Source organism: Dromaius novaehollandiae, chromosome 1 (assembly GCF_036370855.1).
Source record: "Dromaius novaehollandiae isolate bDroNov1 chromosome 1, bDroNov1.hap1, whole genome shotgun sequence".
Taxonomy (NCBI): Eukaryota; Metazoa; Chordata; class Aves; order Casuariiformes; family Dromaiidae; genus Dromaius; species Dromaius novaehollandiae.
This window is the reverse complement of record NC_088098.1, coordinates 56,143,162-56,168,246: the sequence shown is the minus strand read 5'-3', so window position 1 is coordinate 56,168,246 and position 25,085 is coordinate 56,143,162. Positions and strand designations below refer to the sequence as shown.

The 25,085-nt window shown below is 43.1% G+C and overlaps 1 protein-coding gene across 1 annotated transcript in view; it reads right to left on the bottom strand.

Moving 5' to 3' along the window:
- SYN3 (synapsin III) overlaps positions 1-24,848 on the bottom strand; it is a 204,043-nt gene extending 179,195 nt beyond the window's left edge. Inside the window, exons 1-2 of the mRNA XM_026118004.2 lie at positions 24,770-24,848; positions 2,918-3,425 (exon numbers count right to left, since the gene is read on the bottom strand). Of these exons, the coding sequence (XP_025973789.1) occupies positions 2,918-3,234 (317 nt within the window). The 5' untranslated portion in view covers positions 3,235-3,425; positions 24,770-24,848. The remainder of the gene's footprint in view (positions 1-2,917; positions 3,426-24,769) is intronic.
- Between the last annotated feature and the right edge of the window lie 237 nt (positions 24,849-25,085).

The window sequence follows — 25,085 nt, the reverse complement described above, 5'->3', positions numbered from 1 at the left end:
GTTTTCATTTACAAAAGAAAAATCAAATGGCAGATTGCACTGTCTCTCACTCTTCCTGTCTGTGAACAAGTTACTCCTTGTTGTAAACTCTATGTAACTTGTTATGGAATAGGAAGAATTGTGGAAGTCCTCCTCTTAAAATAAAGGTAGCTCTTCGGTAGTTATTTCTTGGGCATTTTTTATAGCCAAGTTAACTATTTCAAAAAAAGAAGGAAAGGGCCCTTTCTTAAAAACAAAATACAGAAGTTTCAGAAGCAGCAAGAACCGTGGTGGGCAGAGGTGAAATGCATTGTGAATGCGATGCTTCTTCTAAAGCTAAAATCAAGAGCACAGAAGTAACACTTGATTATTGTTCACACTCCAAAATCTGGGACTGTTTCTGCAGCTGAAGCAGGGGGGACAGCCACAATCCCCAGATAATCGGCTTTTTTAGCTGTGCTCTCAGAAGGCAAACACTGCTGCCATTGACCTCACACCGATCAGCCTGAGCTCACATAACATGCTGGCTGAGACCGAAAAGGCAACCAGCAATATTCAGAAGTACCTCACCCAGAATTAACATCCACGGAGCCACTGTTCTTTTCCAGTGTTGCTATCAATGGGCCGGTGAGGTTCCTGGAGACACAAGAATCAACTGCAAGTAGCAGTCCTGGCCCAGTGGAGTGGTTGCACAGGTACACTTTCTCAGGAAGGACCACGTGTTATCTTTAGGTTGTGACTGTTTCTAGCCTAAGCATGTGTTTTCATCCATGCTACACAAAGCCATGGGAATCTGTGGTAGACAAGGGTTAGTAATGTTACTTCCTTGTTTTTTGTGTCATACATGTGTCATGATACCGTCGTGAAAGTGAACACTGGTTTTGTTTGGTGCCCTCAGAATCTTTGGCAGAGTGAGAGCAGGGAGCCTTTGCAAACAGTATTGTTTAATATTTTAAAGCCTTTGGATGGAGGCAGAGAGCTGGAAGGAGTGAAAAGGGTCCCCCATCATATGTAAAAACTGCTGAGTTAGAGACAGGAGAGGGATAGCCAAGACAGCAGGATGCGCTGAGTGCTTACACACAAGTTGAGGAGTGAAGACAGCACAAGAAGCCATACCTCGTCTTTATATCTCCCAGCTGCTGCTCCTTGGGCACACTCAGTTCACAGACCATGAAGTCTGTGTGACAGAACAGCAGCTGGGACATATAAAGGCAAGGATTTCAAGGCAGTATGTATCTTAAATCATGGAAGTGCTGCAATAGACTCCAACCCCTCCTTGTCCTTGCCCCTGCCCAGACTCCCTTCAGCCACCATTAATCTCAAGGAAAAACTAGATTGGCCTTTGAGCTAGTGCTTTCCTCTCTGATTACAGTGTTTGGTCTAAGCAACACTGGCTAAGCCCCAGATGCTAGAGCTGTGCATTGGAGGCACTCCCATTCCCAGCGGGAGGATGCTATGTTAAGGGACTGCCACCTGGCAGCATCTTCAAGGAACTGCAAAAAAGCTAAGCAGAGACAGAGGTCAGTGAGCACCAGTTTGCTGTAAGACTTGCAGGTGCACCCAGGACAGAGGCAACAGGGTTCAGCCAGGGGAATCATCAGTGCCACACTGGTGTGGCCGACTGAGCGATCTTGCCTAAGATGCTGCTACTCTGATAAAAGACACTAGACTGATGAAACATTTGATGTGATGACCACCTCACTAGGGACTTTCTGATTCAGTTAAAAAGTTTTCTTTCCTTTGAGAAAAATCCCACTGTTTTCCCTTGTGTACTTCAAGCTGGCTGAAGCAGCCTGACCTATCTGTACACCGTCACCGCCCCTTGGTGCTAAGGGAAGGGAGCAAAGCAGAGTGCAGCACTCTTGCCTTGTGAGGATACCCCCAGGAGGCAGGTCGCACCTTGTTCCCATTCTCCTTGGAAAGCAAAGATGACCAAAGATGACCACTTTACTGAAGAGCAGAGTGGGATTAAAATAAAATTATCTCCCTCAGCCATGACCTAGTAACCCACCTTTCTTTCACTGTGACAGATCTTCCATAAGTTCCCCTTGCCTGCACTACCTTTTCCATTTCGCTGAACTCAGAGGGTCAGTGAAAATTTCTCACAGCTGTGTTGACACAAACTGGCAGATTAAACACAGCGTCTCCTCTGCACATGCTATGGGCTTTCGCTGAAATAGGTCTCTCAGCCAGCTTGCCTAAAGCTTTCTAGATCAGCTGACTTTGAAGGGGAGCACATTGCAAACAGTAGGCCACTTCTATATTTTGGAAAACTTCAGTTGTCCTACAAGGCTTTTGGAAAGGGTCCTCTGCTGTCAAGTCTCACAACAAACAAACTTCCCAACTTCTGTTTCTAAAGAGAGAGCTGTTCAAACAAGACAAACTTGAGGCTTAGCTGAGCCACAGAGTCTTTTGCCAATAGCCAGTACAATTTGCAGTTGAAGGGCTCATGCTCAGCTCATGAGCTGAAGTCATTATTATTAGTGATGCAAGGCTTAGGTTATTTTTCATTAATTTCTGTATAAATTTGCATACCGGGAAAAGCTCAAGGGAAAAAGAGCTAGAGAGAAGAGTCCCTTTTCATTTACAGAGCCAACATAGACAGTAGATCATGCTTCTCCATGAGCTCATTTCATTAACACACCTTCAACCACGATCTCTTAGGACCATTGCCAGATATGACAGCTCAGCTAAGTCTGCTAAGCTACAAATGCTCTATGTATGTTCATATACATATGAGGCTGCCAAGGTGTTTGTCAATCAAAATATTTTTCAACCTACTCTGCCATTTACACAAATCACTGGACAGAAACCAGTCAGGGGCCTGGATGTGAAAGTGTCTGTGTACTCCCCCTAGAGACACCTTGTGCCTCCTGATCCCTTTCCTCCCCCAAACTTGGTGGAGATGAAGGCAGCAGGTAGGACTGTGGTGACTTACCAGTCTGTGTGTGCATCATCGATCACCAAGAGGATCTTGGGTTTCTGGGCCACAGGTGGTGTGGGGCTGGCTGAGTGATCGATTAGTCCTGCAGCTGCTTGTGTGGTTTGCTTCATGGCGCTAGAGATGGAGCTGAAGATGCTGGTGCCAGGAGAGGAAGAGTGGGATGGCTGCGGTGGCTGTGGATGCTTTCTCTCCATGGCAGGAGAAACTGGAGAGCTAGTGGAGTTGTCAGGACGCTGCAGGTCCATCATGTAGCCATTGGGCAAATTAGCCACAAAACTACTGTCTGAGAGACGCCTTCGGAGGAAATTCATTGTTGAAGTGTTGTGGGGAAGCCTTCTCAGCAAGAGCAAGACTAAATAACAGTGTCACTAATCCAGGGGAATACGTCTGTGTGTGTGGTGCCTGGAGAGTATTCCCCTGTAGTCTGGGCAGACAGGCTCTCTTCCTTGAAATCCTGCTGCAGAAATACACCTTTGTTTTTCAGATAAATTTTCTTTCTCTCCTGTGGGAAGACAATCAAAGACATGTGTGAGGTACACACTGTGAGTTTTACGTAAGAAAAAGTTTCTAGGCCATTTAAATGGGCATCTTTATGGCCAAAGCTGATATTTACGCAGTACGCTACGGTGGTATAGCCATATGTATAGAACAAAATAGGTTTCATGGTTTTCGCCTGTCCCAAAACATTGCCCAGATGGGGCAGGCTAGCTTACACTAGCTGAGAGGCTAACAATTCAAAGCAAGTGGAAAGAAATTCCCAATGTGCTTATGGGCATTTCTATAATTCTGTTCACCATGAGGAAATAAAAAATATTCTGATTGTAAGTGATAATTTTAAAAAGAAAGAAAAACCCTACTTATTTCTGATAATATGTGTGTTATTTCTAACACACATAATATGCTTGCTACAGAATAACTAGCTGATGATCCAATGAGCTAAAAACATGCATCTTTTGGAGCCTTGTAAGCAAGACTCAGCATTTAAGAAGCAAACATCCTAAGCTGAAATAGCACATAAAAGCAGCTAGTGGAAAAGTCCTCCTACGTGTCTTGATTAAGTCCAGTGAAAGCTTCTGCACCTGTTGTTTTCTGTGCTCAGAATTAGATTTCGAGCCAGATGCACACTGGTGGTTGCTAGACATATTATACTACCTGATTTTACAGGTTTGGCTGCCTAGATTTTTTTTTTTTTTTTTTTTTTTAGAATTAAGGTTGAACACTAAGTTTTTCACCATTTAGATAATCTCATGATGTTAGTATAGTTAGGGTTTTTTTGTTTTGTTTTGCATCTGTAGACATAGAGCCCAGCGGTGAGATTTCTACAGTCGTTTCCCAACACTGTTTCTTGGCTGAGACAGCCTTTGAGTCTTGACCAGAGACTAGTTGATGGGACTTAGGAGAAAAAAAAAAAAAGTAGAAAAATATTGCTGGTTAAATAGGAATGTTTTTCGAGGCAGACATATCTGGAATAACAAAAGTAAGAATTATCCCATAGGTCAAGTGAGACCAGTCAAATAAAATCCTGTTATCATAATTAAATCGTGCCCTGACCCCCCTCTCAAGTCTTTTTGAATGAACCCTACATGTGCTAGGCCTCCTTGCCTTGACTTGCCTAGTGTAGGGTCCCTCACTGCTCATACTCTTGCCCCAGGCCTCTTGTCGACAGGAAATTCTTTTTTCCCAGTTGGTCCAAAAGAGTTTGGCTTCCGTGAATCTCCCCTCCTGGAGCTATGGCTTGGCGTTCATACAGCAACCAAATAACTTTCTTAAAACAAAAAGTGCCATTTAATTTCAACAAAAGGGATTTACAAAGCTTTAGAGACAAAGGACTCGGACCAGTCTGCATAGGTATCTCTCTCAGCTCCCTAGAGCCTTAGGAAGGCTCAAACAAGCCTGGCCAGAGGGAGTGAGCTACAAACAGCCCCTTGGCACATGTACCCCAAATCTTGTCATCCATCACCTCCTCTACCCGGTGGGCACTGGAGCAGCCTGGCGCAGAGGATTCCTACTGCAGTTGCCAGCACATCTGCTTATTAGAATGATTTTTCTTTTGATTCCCAGCCCTGGCAGTGATAGCCCTCTAACTTTGCCAGAGCCTGGAGTTACTTTTTTCCCAGGGAATAGCTGAGGAAATCTTTAATGACTTCCTGCCACATTTACAGCAGATAACATATCTCGAGGCATTGTGCTGACTTCCTGCCTGGTCTGGAGAGCTCTGCAACTGAACAAAATCAGCAAACACACAAACCAGTAAGCATTTGAGTAGCTGTGTTTAGCTATGCAGCAGCCCTTCCAAAAAGCAGGTAGCATATCATCCATGAGTTATGAGCCAGCTACTTATCTCAAATATTTCCACATAGCACTTGGCCTATGTGTGTCCTAACACCATGGTAACCACGAGCACCAGTGGTGCTACAAGCACTGATGCGGAGCCATCCACTGTTACCTGTCTGGGATGACCAGAGTGGTAGAGCCTACAAAGACTTGGAGGGATTTATATACCACTGGCTCAGTGAAAGGGCACTGCATTGTCCTCTACTACTGTCCTCTACTGTGTCTTTTACATTGCATAACACAAATAAGAACCACCCCCCACCCCTCACTTTAATGACAGTGCAGTCAAGAATAGGTCTTGTCCTGGTTCAGAGGAGCATCTAAGATCTCTGTACTGTCAAAAGGGCTCCAAATGCCTGCCCAATTACACCGTATAGCAATTAGATATGCTCTCTTGGAGTACCGTGGCGTTAGCTGGCAAGGGGTGGGCTATAAGAACGATTCTGGCACCTGTACCAAAAAGAGCTGTTTTAATACTGCATGCCTGCCCCTTCTGTGTTTTGCAGAGCTTCCCTGGAGAGGTGCCAATTGCTGCTGTGGCAGCTCACAGCCACGGGAGGGAACCTGGGCCCAGTTGTACAGGCAAGACAAGGCAGTTTTCACAAGCCTGCAGCTCTGAGAGACAGCCCAGCAGAACTTTCACGCTTTTGAAAGATCTTTCTCCCTCAGTACTCAGTGCTTGCATAGCTGTTTCCTTTCCTTTAAGCTTTTTGCTTGCTGAAAGAGCATAGGCTCCTCTCAATGCATCAGCAAGCTACAGTGAAACAATGGGCAATCTGATCTTTTCCCCTGTGCATGCTTTGCACTACAGAAGAACAGCATGGAGGTCTGCACGTGGGGCATCACAGAGCAGAGAAGGGTCAGAGTAGTCTGAACAGCATCTGGAAGGCACGCTGGACTCCTCTGCTGCAGGGCTTCCCAAATTTCACCTTTCAGGGCCTGATTTACAATAAATGTCTTTTCATATTTATCACAAGGCCATGACCACTGGCCTGCTGGATCCTTTCAAACAGCAATATTTACAGTGCCCCTCTTTTTTTCCGCCAGGGGCTTGGTAGTGAAACAAGTTGCCCAGGAGACAGAGAGTTGGCAAAACTCTCTTGTCTGGAGAGTTTGGGACACGGTGCTGAGGCTGGCCTTTCCCTCTGCAGGCTGGCACTGCCTCCGCTCACTGCAAAGACTGGGCTTCATGCCCTTGGCTCATGAAGGAAGGAAAGAAAACCCGTGCAACTGATGTCATGGGGAAATCTCCCTCCAGCAAACACGTGCAGGGTGAATTCTACAGGATGCCACTGCTGCTGCAGAGAGTAACACCTGGCTGTGCCCGGGACAGGAGGAGAGCAAACCCTCCATGAACTTCAGCTTTAGATCTGTCAAAGCGATGACATGGCCTGTCCTCATTTCATTACATATATTTTCCTAATGAGCTGGGTAATGTAATTAAAATAGAGTCTCTTTTTTTTTAAATTAAGTTATTGGTGGCTTAGCCATATTGATTTATTGATTGCCATTACTGCTGCCACAGAGGAGATCTCTGCAGTGGGAGCCATGTAAACTGCCATCAGATTTCTTTGCTTACTGGAAAACCTCTCAGTCTGCATCTGTGTCATGCACACTGATCATATTTCCCTTTTAAGCAATAAATATTTGCAGAAAGGCACTGGTTGAGTAGATTAGGACCCCATTTTTTGCAGCATATTCCCACTGCGTGAAACTCCCTATGGAACTCATCACAACTCAGCACTCCGGAGAGAAATCCGGCCAAATCTGTCTCCATGCAAGTCTCCTATACAGCACTGCATCCAGCCGGTATACATACAATACAGATCCTCCTCTGGCAGAGAAGTGGGGGTGTAACTTCGACAGAGCCAGGAGCCAACACCTTATTCAGAGGCAATAAACATCTGCCAGGTGGTATTTTACCCCTGCCCAAGACTCCAGCGCCACAGGGAGGGACCTACTGGCCCTATGCCATCAAGTCGTACCCTGATCCTGCATACATCAGCGTCTTCCTCTGGCTCACGTGGAGACAAGCCACCGACTTATCCGTGTGCCAGGCACAAACCTAGCTGCAGGAAGGCCTATAACCCCCCTGAGGATGCTAAACCACAGCCTACAGGCTGTTTCCATGCAAGGCAGCAGCTCCTTTTGTGTTCCCAAAGCTGCAATACAGCCGCTGCCTCCTACTACGCAGGAGTAACTTGTTGCTGTGCGAAACAGCAGCTCCCAAAAGTTAGCTGCGAAAGCACTGTGGATCTGCATATGCAGCTGCAGGTCGAGGTGGTGGGCTGTATTTTAGGATGAGGGAATAATCAATAAGGCATAGGAAAATAAGTGAGTTCTGAAGAAAGTGAGTAGGCAAGAGAGAGGGAGAAAAGGAGGAGAAGGCACAAATAGAAAGGGAGGAAGTAAGTGGGGATCAGTTTAACCAAAAGATGACAAGAGAAAATATGGAAATCCCCATGATGAGGACACAGTAAGGGAATCAAAAGGAAATAATGTGACTAACTAAATGAAACAAGAGCAAGGTCAATCAGAGCTGAGCTTGAAAACAATAGCAAAGAGGCTGGCACTGTCAGCCCTTACTAACACGCAGTTAAACTTCCTGGCTGATTTTTTTTAGAAGGGCAACAAGGGTAAGCAATCTGCTCCCATGGCATGTTGACAGCAGCCAGGCACCTAACTGCTTTTTCTCCAGATATACTCCACAGAGATCCAACTTATCTCAAAAAAACCTGTTGACTTGTTTTGGAAAGCAAGAACAAAACGTTCACTTAAACCTCTTGCCATCCCCCTGGATTACTTTCTAATGTGTGCTAGCATCGAGAGGGAATGGAAGTCAATCGGCTGATATCAGCTAAGTGTGTTTAGATTTCCCCAGAGCTTTTTTTGTATGCCATCAGGTGATGAACTAACATGACCATGTCAGCCTGCATCTGGCTCCCTGCTCCTGACAGCCTCAACCGAGCTATGCTGGGAGCAGCAAGACATAAAACCCAGTGTGGATGTCAGCAGTGGAGATTATCCTCCCCCTTCTCTGTAAGGGAGCCACACACTTAGTCCTGCTACATGACAGACGGAAATACAAGGGGATGCATCTTGCCTGGCAACCGCCACTTCATGATATCTCCACATCCATTTTCATGGAAGATCTTTTGGATACATTCACATTTTAAGATATTCAAAGGGATCCTCTTCTGCCTTCGGTATACTGGCACAGTGTGGAATTGTATTTGTGGGGAGTTACAGCCGTGTTAGGGAGTGCCAAATCCAGCTGGATGGCTTGCCACGTGTATCTTCAAAAGGAGGAAATCAAGAGATGATTTATTATTTTCAAGTGTTCAGTGTTTCACACTGAATGGTTTCAAATTCACAAGCTTGGCAGAGGGTAAAAATTGAAAGCAGAATAAAATGAATAGATCTGAAATTAATTAGAGGTTTTGTTGGGTTTTTACCTCCCTTGCTGCAGTTCGAGACTCACTAGGTTCACATGTTCAAATATTTTTTAATGTTTTTAATGAAAGCTGAAATCCCATAAATCAGCAGATCAGAACAGCAGGCTTAGAAAAAGAAACCTCACCAAATACCTGTGAAACACACAATAAAATTGTAAGAGTTGGCAAGACCGCATGGTGTCCCAAAAAGTGTAGGAAAACAGAATTTCCATGCCTGTGTTCAGTTTGTAGAGAGCTTTTCCAGTTATTGCAATATAGCTCTCATGAAGACACTGACGGAGATTTTTCAAAGCATGTAAAACTACAGCGCAAGCTTAAAATCAACAGGGTTTGCACATCCCAAAGCCAGAGACTTGTCTGGAAATCGGGTATCTGCTATGACTGACACCAGCCAGGCTGTGCTGTCGGTCTGAAACAGCTGAAAGAAGCCAGACAGCAGCCCTGGGGGAGTGGAGACAGCCCACCTTTAGGACCGTGATGCTACCCAGAGTCCGAGATCCTTCTTGTACATTAGACTGTTGCTTGCCAAAATTTCATTGGATTCCCGAATTCTATATTTTCTCTCAACAACAGCAGTGATTGCTTTTGGAAATGTGACTTTTAAGGGTTTTCACAAGAAGCCAGTATCTTTTCCATCCTATTTCTTTAGAGATGTCCTCAGAGTTGCCAGGTGATCTCTTCGTCAGAAATGGATCACTTTTTACAATGTTTAAAGTGCTTCATTAAACCACTAATACATATAAAAGTGCAACAACTCCATTGTCAAGTGGCTGCGTTCCTGCAGACCTTAAAACATCCTGTCTCCTTAATTTAGTGATTATTTTAACTGGAAAAGTGTAGACTTCACAAACCTTATTTAAGCTTGCCAAACTGTCAGTGCTTTCTACATAGCAGTTTCACCAGCTCCCCATGGAGGCTTTGCCTTGTCTAGTCCTGGAGATAATGGTGGTGCACATGACAAACTGAGGGCAAATATGACCATTTCTTGAGATCTGCACAGCACTATTTAGCCTTTTTGTTTGTTGCTATGCAGCACATGAATGAATTAGTCTGTTTCCCCTTTTGCCTGTTAATTCATGACGGCAGGCAAGAAAAGAAAGAAAGAAAAAATGCTAAGAATGACAAAATGCCATTGTAAGACTGTCAGCCTTTCAAGTAGATTGCAAAGAAAGATGACGAAACCCACAAATTATAGTGAAGAATTTTCTAGCAAAAAATAAATTTGAATATTAGGATAATACCCTATGGCAGATTTAACACCCCCAAAAACTGAAAATATGATTTTCTACTTTTTGGAACCAAAAATATATTATTTCCTCATTTTATTCTCAGGGTGGAAATCCTGTTGGCACATAACAACTACAGTGTTGTCTCACTGGTAATATTGCCTTCTCAGTGTGCTTAGGGAGGTCTTCTGCGGCCTGCCTCTGTTCAATGTCAATATTCACTTATCAGCAAAGCCAGACCCAGCTCAACTGGAGCAGGCAATACGGGGCAAAGAAATCCAGTGCTAATCCTCGAATATTAGAGAGCCACCTCTATCTGTAATTCTGTTGAGTTGGCATACTGTCTCCATTTCTTATTTCTCTAGAGCATTGTGGTCATTCCCAACACGAGCAGCAGTGACAGTATTGTTTCCATTAAGGCTATTACTTCATACACATGCCAAAGTGGCTCCCTCATGGTTATTTTAAAGAAAAGCAGGAGGCAAGAAGTACGAATTGGAGAATTTGGAGAAATAAATGCTCCACATATTCATCGGAAAAAACTGTAAGGACGAAGCAAGCAGGGCTCTGAAGCCCCTGTCATTTTCCTTCCCAGTCATGGCTTTGCCTGCAATTCATGTTGTGCATTTGTGAAATCTCCTTGCACGTTTCCTGCAGGAACTGCACATGCCCTGATTTCATGGTGATAAGAGTGGAAGTGGTAGCAGACATACTATTAATAGAGCAGGGATTTCCTTCAGCTGAGACATGCAGCTTTGAAGAGTGCCGATCTCAATAACATGAAGAAGCTGGATGTTTTTAATACATGGGACCTGACAATATGTGTCAGGGCTCACCCAGATAAAGGACACCTACAGGGCTGACAGCTCATGGGCTCTTGCAGGAAACTGCAGCAGCCTTCCCAGTGTTAATGTGGTTCCCTTCTCAGGTATGATCACATACTCTTCCTCCATTCCTGTGTCATTTTCCTTCTGATGTATTTCAGATCTGTCACAATAGACTGGTTACTCAAAATGCAGGTAAACAAAGTATTTTGTTGCTATCAAGCCAGCTAGATGTCTCAGCAAAACCAGATAAAGCTACAGGGAAGAAACAGTTCACTAAGAGGTCATAATACGCACCAAATAGGTAATTTCCAATAATTGATAGTGGTGGGAAGGATTTTCTGTTTGGAGTGCAAATCCTATTAATCTTCATAGGTTTATAAGATAAAAATGGATCATATCTTCCCAAATAGCACATTTTTAAATACTCTGCAGTTCTTATGTCAAGCCCATATGCTTCTAACTCCTGTTAAAATGTCACACAAAGTCAATCTTTCCCAAGTGTTTTAGGCTCTCAAGGGTTAAGTGGTCCTCCTCCAGACATCTGAAGTTTTCTAAACCATCTGTAAGGCTAATGTATTCTTTCTAAGTTCTGTTTCCTTTTTTGTATTCCACCCCTTTTCTCCTCTCAGAGGGTTCATTTGCTCCCCAGAGGATGTCACAGGCTTCTTGCTCTCCCTGCACCATTTCAGACCCCTCCGTACCTCAGTTTCCCAGATTTCTCCTATGCAGAGAGGGGAACCCTTTATAATACTTGTGACACACCTGACCCTTTGATGTATGCAACAGACTCCTGGAGAAATAAAGCCCAAGATTTGCCTTCACGTAGCAGGACACTCATTTGCTTTCTACCTGAGTGTGCATATCTCATGTTGCAGCACTTAATACTAATACAAGTACAAGAATGAACTGGGAATTTGAGCATGCCTAGTGATTTATTTTGATGATGGAAGGGAAAGGTAATGTCTTACTGCCCTCTGGGGAAGATTTATGGCACAAGCATAAGATTGCTTGTTGCCAAATTCATCTATGTGATGTAGAAGTGATAGGAGACTGACTGTCCAGGCTATTCCCAAACAAGAAGCAGAGAGAAAGGGAATTAAGAGACCTTCATCTGGAGCACTGTAGGGGACCAGCTAGCTATCTCTGACTCAGGTTCTGTGATAACCAACAGCAGTTCTGCTGAGCATTTCCAGGAAACATTTTTCTTCACTGTTTTGTATGATTGCTATTGGTCACATGGGGACACTTGAAAAACTGTGTGGGTTTGTGTATTACATCCAATCTGCTCACACCATGAACACAGACACCTCTCACCCCAGCCCCTGCTTATCACCCCATGCCCACCTCTTCTCATCCCCTCTCCCAAATCTCCACTGGGTACCATCATGTTTGTTCTTGACACACAAATATTGAGAGGGGCAGAGGGAGTGGTAAATCAAAATGACACATACTCCCCAGTTTTGCATCCTATATGAGCTTTATGGCAACTGAATAGCAGAAGGCAAAAAGCATGTCAGCCCACCAGACTACACACACAGTCAGTCTTCATACAAAGCTGCCTGAGGCTGCTTTCCAGCTGCAACCTCACCAGTGTCCAGGAGATATTGCTATAGTGCAGTGCCTGTTAGGGCCGCAAGCCAAATGAATTCATGGCACTAGCAGGAGTCTGTGTGGGACAGGCGGGTGGGAAGATGCTTTACGTCCTTAATAAAGCCTTTGGCCAGTTTCTAAATGCCATTTAAGAAGTCATGCCAGCTCTGCAGGGATATTGTGTTTACAAAGAGGTGCATGACCAGAGGTGCACTCCTAAAATTAGAAAGTGTGTTTTGAAAACCAGTGATAAATGATTTCCTTGACTACCCTCTGCCAATATTTCTTCCTTTCTGGCTCCTGTCTGATTGCCTATCCAGTTCTTGCATTCATGCTGGACGGCATAGGAGCCCTACATAATTGGCTGTGAACTCCTGAAACTATGTTTGGACAAAAAACATCAGAAAATATAATACATGAGTGTGGGAACTAGAATACATTCTGAGTCCCAATGAAATCCTCAGAGAGCATCGCAGTGGGCTTGGCCCAGAAGTGGATATCAAGCACAGCGTGTTTTTAGTTCAGTACTTTACAGTCGACTTTGGGAATGGTCACTTAACCTCAGTGCCTTGTTTTCCTCATTTAGGAAGATAGGCTTTATTTTATAAAATGCAGAGATATGTGAGGCTCGGCTCACACGCCTACATGCTGCACCATGAACCTCTGAAGTGTGAGTAGCTTCTACCAGTCAAGAGCTCTAGTTACCCTACCAATCAATATCTGAATTACAAAGATTATGAGGGTCACAAAACTGGCCAGCCTTATTTAAGAATGTAATGATCAAGTCTTTCAGGACTGATGGGTCTGTAGCCACTACAGGTGAAAAAAAAAAAGTGCTTTCTCAGAGGAAAAAGCTTGACACAGAACCGTTTTATAACTGGAAATGTAAAGGGTTAATTCACAAAGCTATTTCAGTTTCTCCTCCTCCCATAATCACAGATATTCACCAAATCTTCTTTCCCAACCATGGAAAGCACAGAAAGAGAGAGAACAGGGGAAACGGGAGTGACACAACTGTTCTGCACCCAGACAACTCGAGCAGAGGACAGCAGGAGGCATCTCACCACATGCACTGGGATGAACTCTGGCTGGGTATAAGCACAAATGCAGCACGACTAACCAGCTACAGTCAGCATGAGTATCACAGCAGTGAGAACAGATACAGACAGGTCCTGTGAATCTCAGACAGAAGTCATCGAGAGTGACACTGGGGCTTCCTTTTCTTCATTTCTGGCCTGACTAGTAGGCAGGTAGGCAGGCTAATATTGCAGTATTTCTGTATGATTGTAGGATGGTATTTCTAATGAAAGAACTAGTGTTGCTAAGTATTGTACTTCCATGGGAGAGTCTGTTTTTAATCAGAGGTAAGCAGTGCTTATTGCTTAGTCCCGTGTCCCATGGGACTGAAGCTTACTGATGAAAGTCATTTTTACGTTGGATATGTTTTTACAGGCAAAGATGTGCCCAAGAGTAAACTGTAAGATCAGCTGATGAGTCCCAAACTAACACTACAAAGCTCCAGGTAATACCTAGAGAGCTTCCTCCTTGCTTTGCTGGCTTTATTTTCAGCTCTTTTCCAGAACAAACACCTGAGCCCTCAGATTCATAAAAGCTAACTAGATTAAAAACTTGCATCTTGAAACTGCCCATCTTGTAACAACCTGCATCAATTTGTCATCCGTAAACAGTCCCAGAATAGGTTAAAACCCCCCAAACCCAGGGCACAACTTGTTACTTTCAAGCTTTCAGAAGCTGGCATGGATGGCGAGGCAGTAACTACCTCAGGCCTAGGAAATATGTTTATTCCCTGCAGCTTTGCACACACGCTTCCCCTAGTAACACGACTGCACAAATCCTGCCTATGCTGACACTTGTATTATACATAGTGTTTTCCATAAGCTGGAATTAAATGCAGGTATGAGCTTCCTGTATGCTGTAGCACGGCAATCAGTATGGTAAACACACAATACATCCTTCTCTTTTTCATGACTGCACACGAATGGAAAACCAATTTTATGCCTTTTGCTGTTACAAATAGCAGTTCAATTCCCTGCTTTTTTCACTGTAGACTTACTTTCTGACTTTGAGCAATTCATTTAACTGCTCAGTGCACTTGTATACCTGGCTGTATAATGATATTTCTGTTAACAAAAAAACAAAACAAAAAGCATGGAAAGGCTAAACTTGTTCCAATTTGAGAGAGACTGAGGTGCATGGTGACATAAATACAGACTGCAGAGGTATAATAACAACAATAGAGAAGGTTTTATATATATATATTATATTATATATAATATTATAATACTGTAATATATATCACTGGATATTATTTAATAATATTATATAATATTAAATTATATTAATACTATACATTATTTTATAGATTATATATTATATCAATAATATGTAATAAATATCATAATATATTTTAATATATTATAATATATAATAAGTTGTAATCACATGGTAATTATATTGATATATTAATAATACATATTTATTGTGTTTGTTATATTTATATACTTATATTTATGTTTATAATAATAATATATAATATATATAATATTATCTAATATTTATATATAAAGAATATATAATATTTCATATATAATATAGAAGGTAAGCGTAGCATCTATTTTAAATTAAATCTACTTGAAAACTCGAAACTGTATTACTTCAAACATGTAAGAATATACAGCAAACCAACTATGTTCCCAGCTCAGATGAGAGCTGCTGAGATCACTGGAGTCCAGTTTCAGAACTGATCACTGCAAAAAGAATTCTACACACCCAAAAGACATTAATTGTGTACAAAGATAGTGTATGGGTTACCTTTTATAAATAAGCCGAGTTAGACACAAGGATTTCTATCTCCTTTCCTTTCTATTCCAGCGCAAACACAGTACCTAAACACGCCGCAGGGAGTGCTGGGCTTATGAATGTCTGGCATCATTACTGAACTCCACATCAGTAGTGAATCATTTTCACATGTAAGTGATGGATCTTCCTCAGCCACATATATTTCCCTAAGAGCTACTGGAAGAACTCTGGTTAAAACGCTTCATATGAAAAGTGAGATGTAAAACCCCACCAAGAGAGTATTAATAAGAATGCACTATTGTGAACACTAATAAGAAGGTACATTTCATGGTACCAAATACATAAATATCCTTCGCTAGTATCAGCTTAATCACTTGCTTCCTCCTTGCTTCATCTCCCCATCATTAAAAACTCATTCGTTCAAGAGGATAATTGCTCTAGATCTCTTCAATTACTACTAAAGCACTGCAGAGCATTTGTTAAAAAAAGAAGTAGATCTGAAGACTAGGATCACTGACCATGGCCTCCCACTTAGTGCAGTCCAGGTATTTTCTCTCAACAACCCCTGCAATAAGTTTATAATTTCTGGTTCAAAAACCGGTTCCAAAGCTAGTTTGTAAACACTCACCAGTCTGGTCCAAGCCAGCTCTGTGTCTAAGCTACCATCACTGCAGCAAGAGCAGGAGCAAAGCAGTAGCTCCCTAAAGTCTGGATGAAGACAACAGCTGCTCAGCTGGCATTGGTGATCCCCGAACTGCAGTGGGGCCTGCACAGCTGTATGATACCGCATGCCAAAGATATTTGCCCAAGCATCCCAACAGAGCTCAGATGCTCAAGATGTAAAGGAGCAGCTGTCTCCTCAGCAGCTAGATCTTGTGCAGCAGCTGTTGCCCACACATCATCTGCAAGGCTAGTCAGTACCTGGCAGCAATCCCTACCTGAGCTGATTTCTTGATTTCTGTTACCCTGAAAGTTGAACAAGGAACACTGCCAAGTGCTGCAGGAGCTGGCAACATGGTTTGTCAGCCATGGTGCTGTCCTTCTCCTGCCCATTTGTCACAAAGCCGCACAGCAGAGCCCGTCCCCTGGGATTGCTGTCAGCCACAGCCCACTAAGCCCTCAGTGCTAGCAAGCAGTAGTGACGCAGCAGACCTCTATCGAACTGTTGGTCTTCAATGACATCTCGATGCAATCACAGCACCTGCCCAATGCTCTTTAATACTAACAAAGCAGCAGCAGAAACATCCTGGTTAGAGAAGCTGTGATGGAGAACCTAGTTGGTAACTCAGTATTCCTACTTGGGAAGTGTAACAGCAGCCCTGTATTAGCAAAGAAACATCTGAGTGATGCCAAGAGGAACTACAGAACTTGATGTTAGTTAAAATAGACACCCTGGCTGTACTTCGGTTCCAGAAGTTCTCTTTAGAGACACACACAGACTCTTCTCCTCACTGGTGACTCTTCCACCTTCCACCCTGCTGCTCATCCTGACCATACCATGAAGCAGGCACATGCTATGCACTGTTTAAAAAAAATTTTTTTTTTTGGTACTGTTCCATAGACCTTAATGTTCTACCACTAACTAAGCACAAAACCATACATTTATAAGGTCAGACACATAAGGGGAACTTTAAGACTCCTATCATTCTTCACCACTAACTCCACTCTGAAAAAACATTCTGGTCTTGCAGCATAGTTTGAAGGTAACTAAATATTGTCTCTATTAGACCAAGGTACGTGAGAAACTTTCAATTGTAGATGGTTGACTAAAAGCTAAACCCTCTCAGTGTCTTCTCTCTTTTCAAGCCAGAGGACAGTGATCTTAGGGTCCTCAGCAGATCACAGCTATCTAAAGATCAGATGGAGAGAAAGGCAGACTGATAGAGCCAGGACTGAAAGTGTAGGTTCTTCTCAGCAGAATCACAGAGCACTTTTCAACAGTGATTGTACGGTAGGAATCAAAGCATGGGAAGGCATAGGAAGCTGTACTAAGAATGGTCAATGGTTCAGAATTACTATATTTGTAAGAGTGGGTTGAAAACCAGACTGCTCATTTCAAGGAAGTTTTGCCATTTCAAAATATTTTCTGTTCCACAACAGGAGAAAAACATTCCAAAATTTCCTGTAACACATAAATGGAGTATCAAATGTCCCATTCATTCCCAGGCTTTCCTTTCCTTTCCAAAGATGGAAAAAGATAGCATTCAAAGATGGCATTTCTGCAGCCTGTCTCATGACCAATGACCTGTCATCTTTTAATGGAGAGATGTTGCACTGAAACCTTGCTAGCTGAGTACTTCTTACAGTGGAGCTGGGAAAGAATTATGAGGTTTGGATATCACAAGTTACAGCACATTACAGTTCTCATACATTCCAGGCAACCAAAGCTGACCACAAAACTTTTCAGTCCAAAAGACAAAATGCTGCAGTAGTGCAGAAACTCATGTCTTATGTCTTCCCCGATGACTGCATTGCTTTTACTGGAACATTTACCCAACTTCAATACTTTGTGCAAGCTAGCAGAAAACTGTGTACAAGTAAACTCCCAATGCTGCTTATTGAACTGGAAAATCTTAGAAGGTGAGAGTCAATTCTTTCTCCTCCAGCTCAGGGAAAACTCCCATCAACTTCAATAGGATTCTCACAGAAATAGAAGTTACCTAAAACTTTCAGGTCCATATCTGATTCCTTTCTCTTTCTCGTCACAGCACAAGGAAGATGTTTTTGCATGGCTGGCATGACTTTTGCAGGAGAGGTCAGCTAGTGACTCCAGAAGAGCTGTGAATGCCCAGTGTAACTAAAAGCACTGTGCTGCTCTTTCTGTGGGTAGCTCCTGGGGAGGAGACAGTTGTTATCACATCTGACTGCCGGGCTCAGCAAAAGAGGTGGCACTTCCTTTCAAGGCAGAGGCATGACATATAAAGCCAGAGGCCCGTGACCTGTGACCAACAGTCAGAAGCATCAAAGGATCTCCCTGGGAAATGCCTTCCTCCATGTTAATAGGAATTATCAGCTCTAGCTCTTGAAAGGCACTGTCCTATCCTATGCCTCACTTTTCTTAGGAACTGGCACATTGAATGGTCTCAAGGAAAGAAATTTTTATACATGAAACTGCCCTTGCAGGGAACAGCAGGGAAAGCCCCAAATGAAAGGCTCTATTGAATTATTAAGGTTGCCCAGAGTAAACCAGGGAAACCTTCATGTTAATTCCTGATGGTCTCTTTCAGTTTTATTATAAAGCATCAGCCCCCACCTTGCCTACTCCTCTCTCTCCTCTTAAAAGAAGCTTCACAAAGCTGCTGAAGTAAGAAAGCCTGCTTGCAAGATTAGCTAAATACACAGGAGTATATTTTAGATGGAAGCATCAAGCTAAATACAGCAGCCTTTACCTGCTGGAGGGAGCGCAGCATTTTGTCCAACTCCCCTCTCCAAAATGCATTAATGCTTTAGCAACGAGAAGGGAATACAGGCAGTGAGTCCTTTAAGCAGCAAAACCAAATATCTCGTGACTGAAAAAGAATAAATACTTCCTACCTGTTCAGGTTCTTTGGGTTCATCAGGCTTACTTCAGAACACAACTGTGTCAGATGTGTTTCTCTGCCCAAGCATTGTTTCAATACAGCCCCTTGCAGCTACCTGTGACGGGCCGCATGTTAGAGGTGCACACAGTGAGTCAGTGACAGAAACACCCAGTCCTTCACTTCTGGGACTGTATGCTCATTCTTTTCCCCAGATTTACATTTTTTTCACTGTTCTACAGCTGTGGTTAAAAACAACTGCACTGGGCTGGTAAATTGAATAAGAAAACTGATTTTCTTGACTTTCTCTGAGAAGGCTCTGTATTTTTTAGCATCTTCTCCTGGTGTTTGCAGCTTGTTTGGTGGCTTCACACAAAGGTGTTTCTGTAACCTGGGTCTTTGACACACTGCGGGGCTGGAATATACTACAGGGCTGTTCAGTCTTGCTCTAAGCCCAGTAAATTATAGATTAAACTAGCGGGAAAGAGGACAGTGTAACAGATGGGTGTGTTGTATTGTATAGGGAGAAGCCAACCATGCAGGGCAAAGATATATTAAAAACAATACATTCCATCTTAAAAAGGAGTGTTACTGTATTTTAAACAGCAGGTTCTAAAGGTCTGAATCATCTCCCACTCCCGCTGAATGTCCTGCTGCTCTTGATTTTGCTATTCTAATGGTCCTATGTAAATACGCTTGTGTTTGCTTACAAAGTTAATTTAGTGCTGGTGAAAGGCTACCGGTCCTTACAGATAGCTACATAAGCTACATACATGCAGCTGCATTAGCTACATAAGAAGTATAGTATAAGCAGCCCTGGTCCTTTTCTTAGCACCAGGCTCAGAGGCCCTGGGCCCCAGTGAAGCGTGAATTTCTCCACTTACTTGGATGGCAATGATATTTCAGTTAATCTCTTTTTCTGCTCTGAATAATGTGAATGGTTTCAGCTATCACATCTAACAAGAAGTGATTTATTAGTATCTCTTCTTAAACAGTCTTGTGGTTTTAAAGGACTACAATCAGCAAGTTTATAAGTATGTCCCTCTGTATTTGTGCCATTGTAAATTAAATGTACAATTAAATTGTAAATTAAAATGTAAGGCTTGAAGTAACACACTTTTTACACTTGACTGAGCTGAACAAACAGCCATTTCAAACTATGAAGACGTGGCAGGAGACACTGGTTTCCAGACTTTAAAAGGAGTTGGTATATGTGGGTTTGCTTCTGTGGGTGAAGAAAAAAAAAAAGAAAAGAAAAAGGAAGCCAGTGCTTCTCTATGTTTCCTAGTTCAAGTATTTGAGAAGTGCTGGCTCTGACTGAGTAAAGCTGAGGGCAGTGAATCACCCAAAAATGCATTTCAAAAATGAAATTTCCTTCTTTAAGAAAAGACAGTCCCCTGATCCACTTTGCACTGCTCTTCATCTGTCTGTTCAGCCCTTCAATTTTCTCCTTTTTACGCAAACTCTGGCTTCTTTTTATGGCACATAGGAAGATAATGCTTCCATAAAGCTACCAATGTTCTTTAGGATGGAACAACGTGCAATACAGTAGTTATCTGTCTTGTTCATATTCCAGTTTGGTAGTTTATAGCAAATGTGGTATTTAACATGCCTTTTGGAATGACTGCAGTCGTTCTCTGGGAAGCAATTTGAAGGCAGGCTCAGTAAGTCTGGCAAAGACTACCCTGTCCCTATCCAATCTGCTTTGTATCCTCACTAGTCAAATCCGTCACCAGAACACAGACCTCCTTTGCATCACTCTACTCACAGTGAAGAACTCGGCCCTTTGCGACAGAGCAATGTCATCAGGACAAAAGATCATTTCCACCCTGAAGGCCACATTAAAGAATCATTTTCCTACTTTACCAAGGCAATTCCATAATTTTTTTTCCTATTTATGACCAAGGTCTAAATTGCAAGCACGTGCCTTAGGCCACCATTCTTGTGACAAATGTAGATCTGCTACTGGCAGCAAAGTCTTACTGCACCCTTGCTTGAAGTGCTTGATCTGCACAGCCACGGTAGGATTATCTCTCTTTAAGCAGACAATAGGTGATTGTCAGCAACCTGACAGCCATTATTACAGACATCATTAGATCTCCATTATCACTGAATTTTCCTTGATAACTATATTATAAATTCATATGAGTCTACCATACCTAATGAGTAACAGTTCTTCTACAACCGGTAATCAGTCAGATTCCTGTTGTTTGTCAGCATTCAGGAAAAATTCCTTGACATATTATAATCTCTAGATGAGATAAGAGAACACCATAATAAGCCATGAAGGACAGGAAGAAGTAAAAGTATCCAGAATGGAGAGATAGCATGGCTTCCCCACTGCCTAAACAGAAAGGAAACCATTTTATCCCTCAAATAACAAGCTTATCTAGAAATTGGAAGGTTTCCATTCTGTTTTGCCCATTCTGTTTTGCCCATTCTGTTTGAAAACTTATGATTGAGGACTTTGCAAACCTGTGGGGATTAAAGTCAGCCAAAAAAAGGGATGACTGAGGGGAAGAAACACCGGAGTAAGCAAGGGGAGGAATCTGGGAGGCAGAGCAGTGAGGTTGCTTGAAAGAAAATGTACTTCCAATTCTGTGCATTCAGTTCTGAAAAGGCACTAGCTGTTTTCTTTCACATTTTGAATTAACAGATTCACGGCCAGTAGGTTATCAAATCAACTTGCTGTACCTTTATCAGCTAATAATCGTATCTAGGCCAAGACATTTCTTTGTTATGCTCACCACAGAGTTCCATGCTTATTTGCTTAGCTATTAAAGTGACAGGAAAGAGATATGCCTAAAGACTTCAAAAAAGATTGAAACATCCTAGAGTGCTTACTGCAAAAAATGTCATTCTGGAGAATTTCCAGACTGATTAAGAAGGGATTCTGCACCCCTATAGACAGGGCAGCATCCTCTGGTGGGGGGGGGGGGGGAATTAAATGATTCAATACCCCAGCCACTAAGCAACAAGAACAAAACTTGCATTTTTTCCTTTATTTTTTAAAGAAGGAAAATAATTGTTTTGCCCAAAAGTGTGATGAAAATGCCATAATTACAAGGAATTTTTTGAAGATGGAATGAGACTTCCAAGGTGGGAAGGACCCTAATTATGTAGCAAGATTAAAGCAAAACCCTTCTTAAGAAGGGATCCTGAAAGTTACAGGCGCTATATTTCAGAGCTATGGGGTAGGATTTGCAGCACTTAAGTCCTAGGAGGGCAACTGCTCACACAACACTCCAGAAAACATGAAGGGGAAGGGTGGAGTACAAAAGAAAAATGGCACCATTTCTGGGGCAGGAAAGATTATTCTGGGCATATGGGGCTGGAGGATGCTGTAGCTAGCAGCTTGTAATTAGAGTTTACATTAGCAAGAAGCAAAAGTTTGGCATCCATCACACCCCTCAATTACTAGAGTACCTAACCTTCTAACCTCTATCCAGGAAAATGAAATCGTTACATGAATTAATCATTTGGGCAATTAATGGCAAAAGTGACCTCAGATTTCCAGCATAGTCTCTGGCACCAGTGAATTGGCAGTGATGTAAGCTTCTCTGGGAATATGCTGGAATTTTGCCCATTTGTGAGCCTCACTGTTGACTCTGAGGGCAGAAGCAAACAATGTACTCACCCAACCAGGGAATTTTGCCCATTTGTGAGCCTCACTGTTGACTCTGAGGGCAGAAGCAAACAATGTACTCACCCAACCAGGGATAAATGCTGCAACTGAATGCCAGCCTACTCCTGCTGCAATGTCACAGGGATGCTCCTCCTGCCAACCCCCTGTGTGTGTCTCCCAAGAGCATGTGCATCGCAGAACGAGCAACTGTGAACAGCTTCCTTGGAAGTGCACGGAGATGGACTGTCCAGGCATGCAGAATACCTACCCCCTTTTTAATAATGAGGGCCCTGTCTTCAACACCTGGAGGCTCTGCTATCTTTTGGAACATGTGAATCATACGATCTTTGCTCATTGGTCTCTTTCTGGGGCAGAAATAAGGAGAGAGAAGTCAATTTTACTGAGAGTGCTGTTTTCAGACAGCCAGAGTTGTTTTGTTTCATTGACCAGCTCACTTTGTTGCCATGAGTTTTCTGAAAGCTGGACTCAAACTTGGATACGACCATTTTTTTGCTATCTTGGAGAAGCTGGGGTGGGGGCAGGGGGGAGGAGATGTGAGAAATTAAGAGACAAAAATTTGCCCCGTCTTGGACCCCTATTTCAGTCAGCTAGTCCAGATGAGGTGAAGAGGGCAGAGCTCTGTCCCAGCAGAAGATGGTTCCCTGTGGGTTTCCATCAAGGAGAAATGTCCTCTGCAAGGTAGAGCCTTTTGTACCCGTGCCAAGGGAGTGGAAGCATTTTCTAGTCCCTTCGGTCTCATTTGGCACATATACAAGCTGCAAGAGAGTGGGGGCTCAGACTCACATCACAGCAGCACACCACAGAGACGTCCAGAGAGCTTGTGGGCATAGGGTAAAGGCAAGTGGGGAGGTGCTCGCTAATGGGAATATTAGCAATGTGTGGATTTTCCCACCTTTGGGCCATGTGAGAAAACCACCACAGAGAAAGGACTTTCATAGGGGAAAGCTGACCCCCTGTATGAGAGATTTGGCATCAGAGAATAAGGAGGACCTATTCAGGACCAGTCCTTCCTTTGAAAAAATTGGTCTGGTTAATCCAAGACAAGCCAGTCCAGACACTTCTCCTTGTGGGGCCATTTGCCTTCCTGCTCTTTTCAGAGGGAACCTACAGCTGCTGCGTTCTGAGTGAGCAGAAAGATTGTACCTCCCTCAGGACTCATCATAAGAGTTTGTTTCCAGCTGAGATAAAATATCCACAGGTGAGAAACAACATTCTTGTACTCTTTCTCTTAAAAACACCTTCCCTTGGATCCTGTTCTTCGAGAGAATGAGGTGGTGAATACATACGAAAAGGAGATAAACCTGTTAATGCCTTACAGCTAGCTGCAATCTCCACTCCAGGCAGTGGCTGGACTAAGGCTACCCAGCTCTGGAGAGCCTTCTGTTAAAAGTTTTTAAAAGACGTACATTGTAGAAGTGGGGCTGTAACATCATCAGTATAAACAACCTTTCCTCTCTTTGGTCTACATGGCTTAACGGCAGTTGTCACATTTGTAATCCAACTTCCTCCACCTGCCCTGTCTGCCTAGCAGTCACTTGTTAACAGAGCAAAGATGGTGTAACAAAAGGGAGGGCAGATGCTAATTTACTTGATGCGCTCCTGTTTTTCCAGATAACATTAATTTGTGGACTCTAACCTGCTCCTCAGAGATGCTCACCCTTTCTTCACATGATTAAAAGGGAGATAGCAAGTCTATGGAAGCAGATTTCCTCCTTTAGCAGCAGGCAAACAGGATGGTTTAACCATCAGTTCTTCTAACCAGTCAGGTAACCTCTTCTGAGTCTCCCCTCCCCTTGCTATCCAGGTGTAGCTGGCTCAGCAGCAGACAGGATTAATCCACTTTCCTGCTCACTCACACTCTCTGTCCATGTTAGAGAATCTGATTACACAGATTGCTTGCCATTTATCTCCACCTGCCGTGACTAATGCTCCGGTCTGACCTCCTCTTTCTCATTCTCACATCTCTCTGCAGATTAGATAGATACACAGACAGATGCACACACGCTTGCTCTTTTTTTAATTGCAAGCAGCTCCCTAAGAACGTCAGCATTTCCGTTTTCAATCAAACCAGATTTGTATCACTACTGTTTTCCCCAGATTGCTTCAGACCATGAGGCAGTTTCTCCCTTTTGGCTCCTCTCACTACATTTATAATGCACAGGCTTTATGGGTTGCTGCAGCCGTATAGAGCCCAGGCACCTCCACACAGACACGCAGAATGAAAACACGGTATTAGAAATCCCTGCAGCACATATAGAGACAAAGGCACACGCTACATGCACTGAGCAAGTGCACAACACACATTCCTTTTCCCTCCAAATCCTGCAGGAAAATATTGCCTGCAGAGTGTTTTCCTTTAAACAAAAACACCCTTGCAACACAGGTTCTGTAAATGATTCTGGCAAACCCCGTTCCCGCGCGCTCCCTTACCTTTCCTTAGTCGCTAATCCAGAGGCCCTGGACCTATTTGCTTTCCCTCTTGCACACAAACTGCCAGTCCCTCCTGCTTCACATTCACGGCACACTAGCAGGATTCACCGTCATCCCATTCTGCTGGATCCTTATCACCCTATTGGCCAAAGCCAGACAGTTAATTCAATTAGGCTCCTCCTTATAACTATATTATCACAGAAACAGAATGAATAATTTAGTAAAGCAACTGGGTGACAGGCTGTGGTGTCACAGACTTCACCCCCACTGGAAGAATTTTCTCTTATTAAAGAGAAGCAGGTAAAGAAATCAGAAT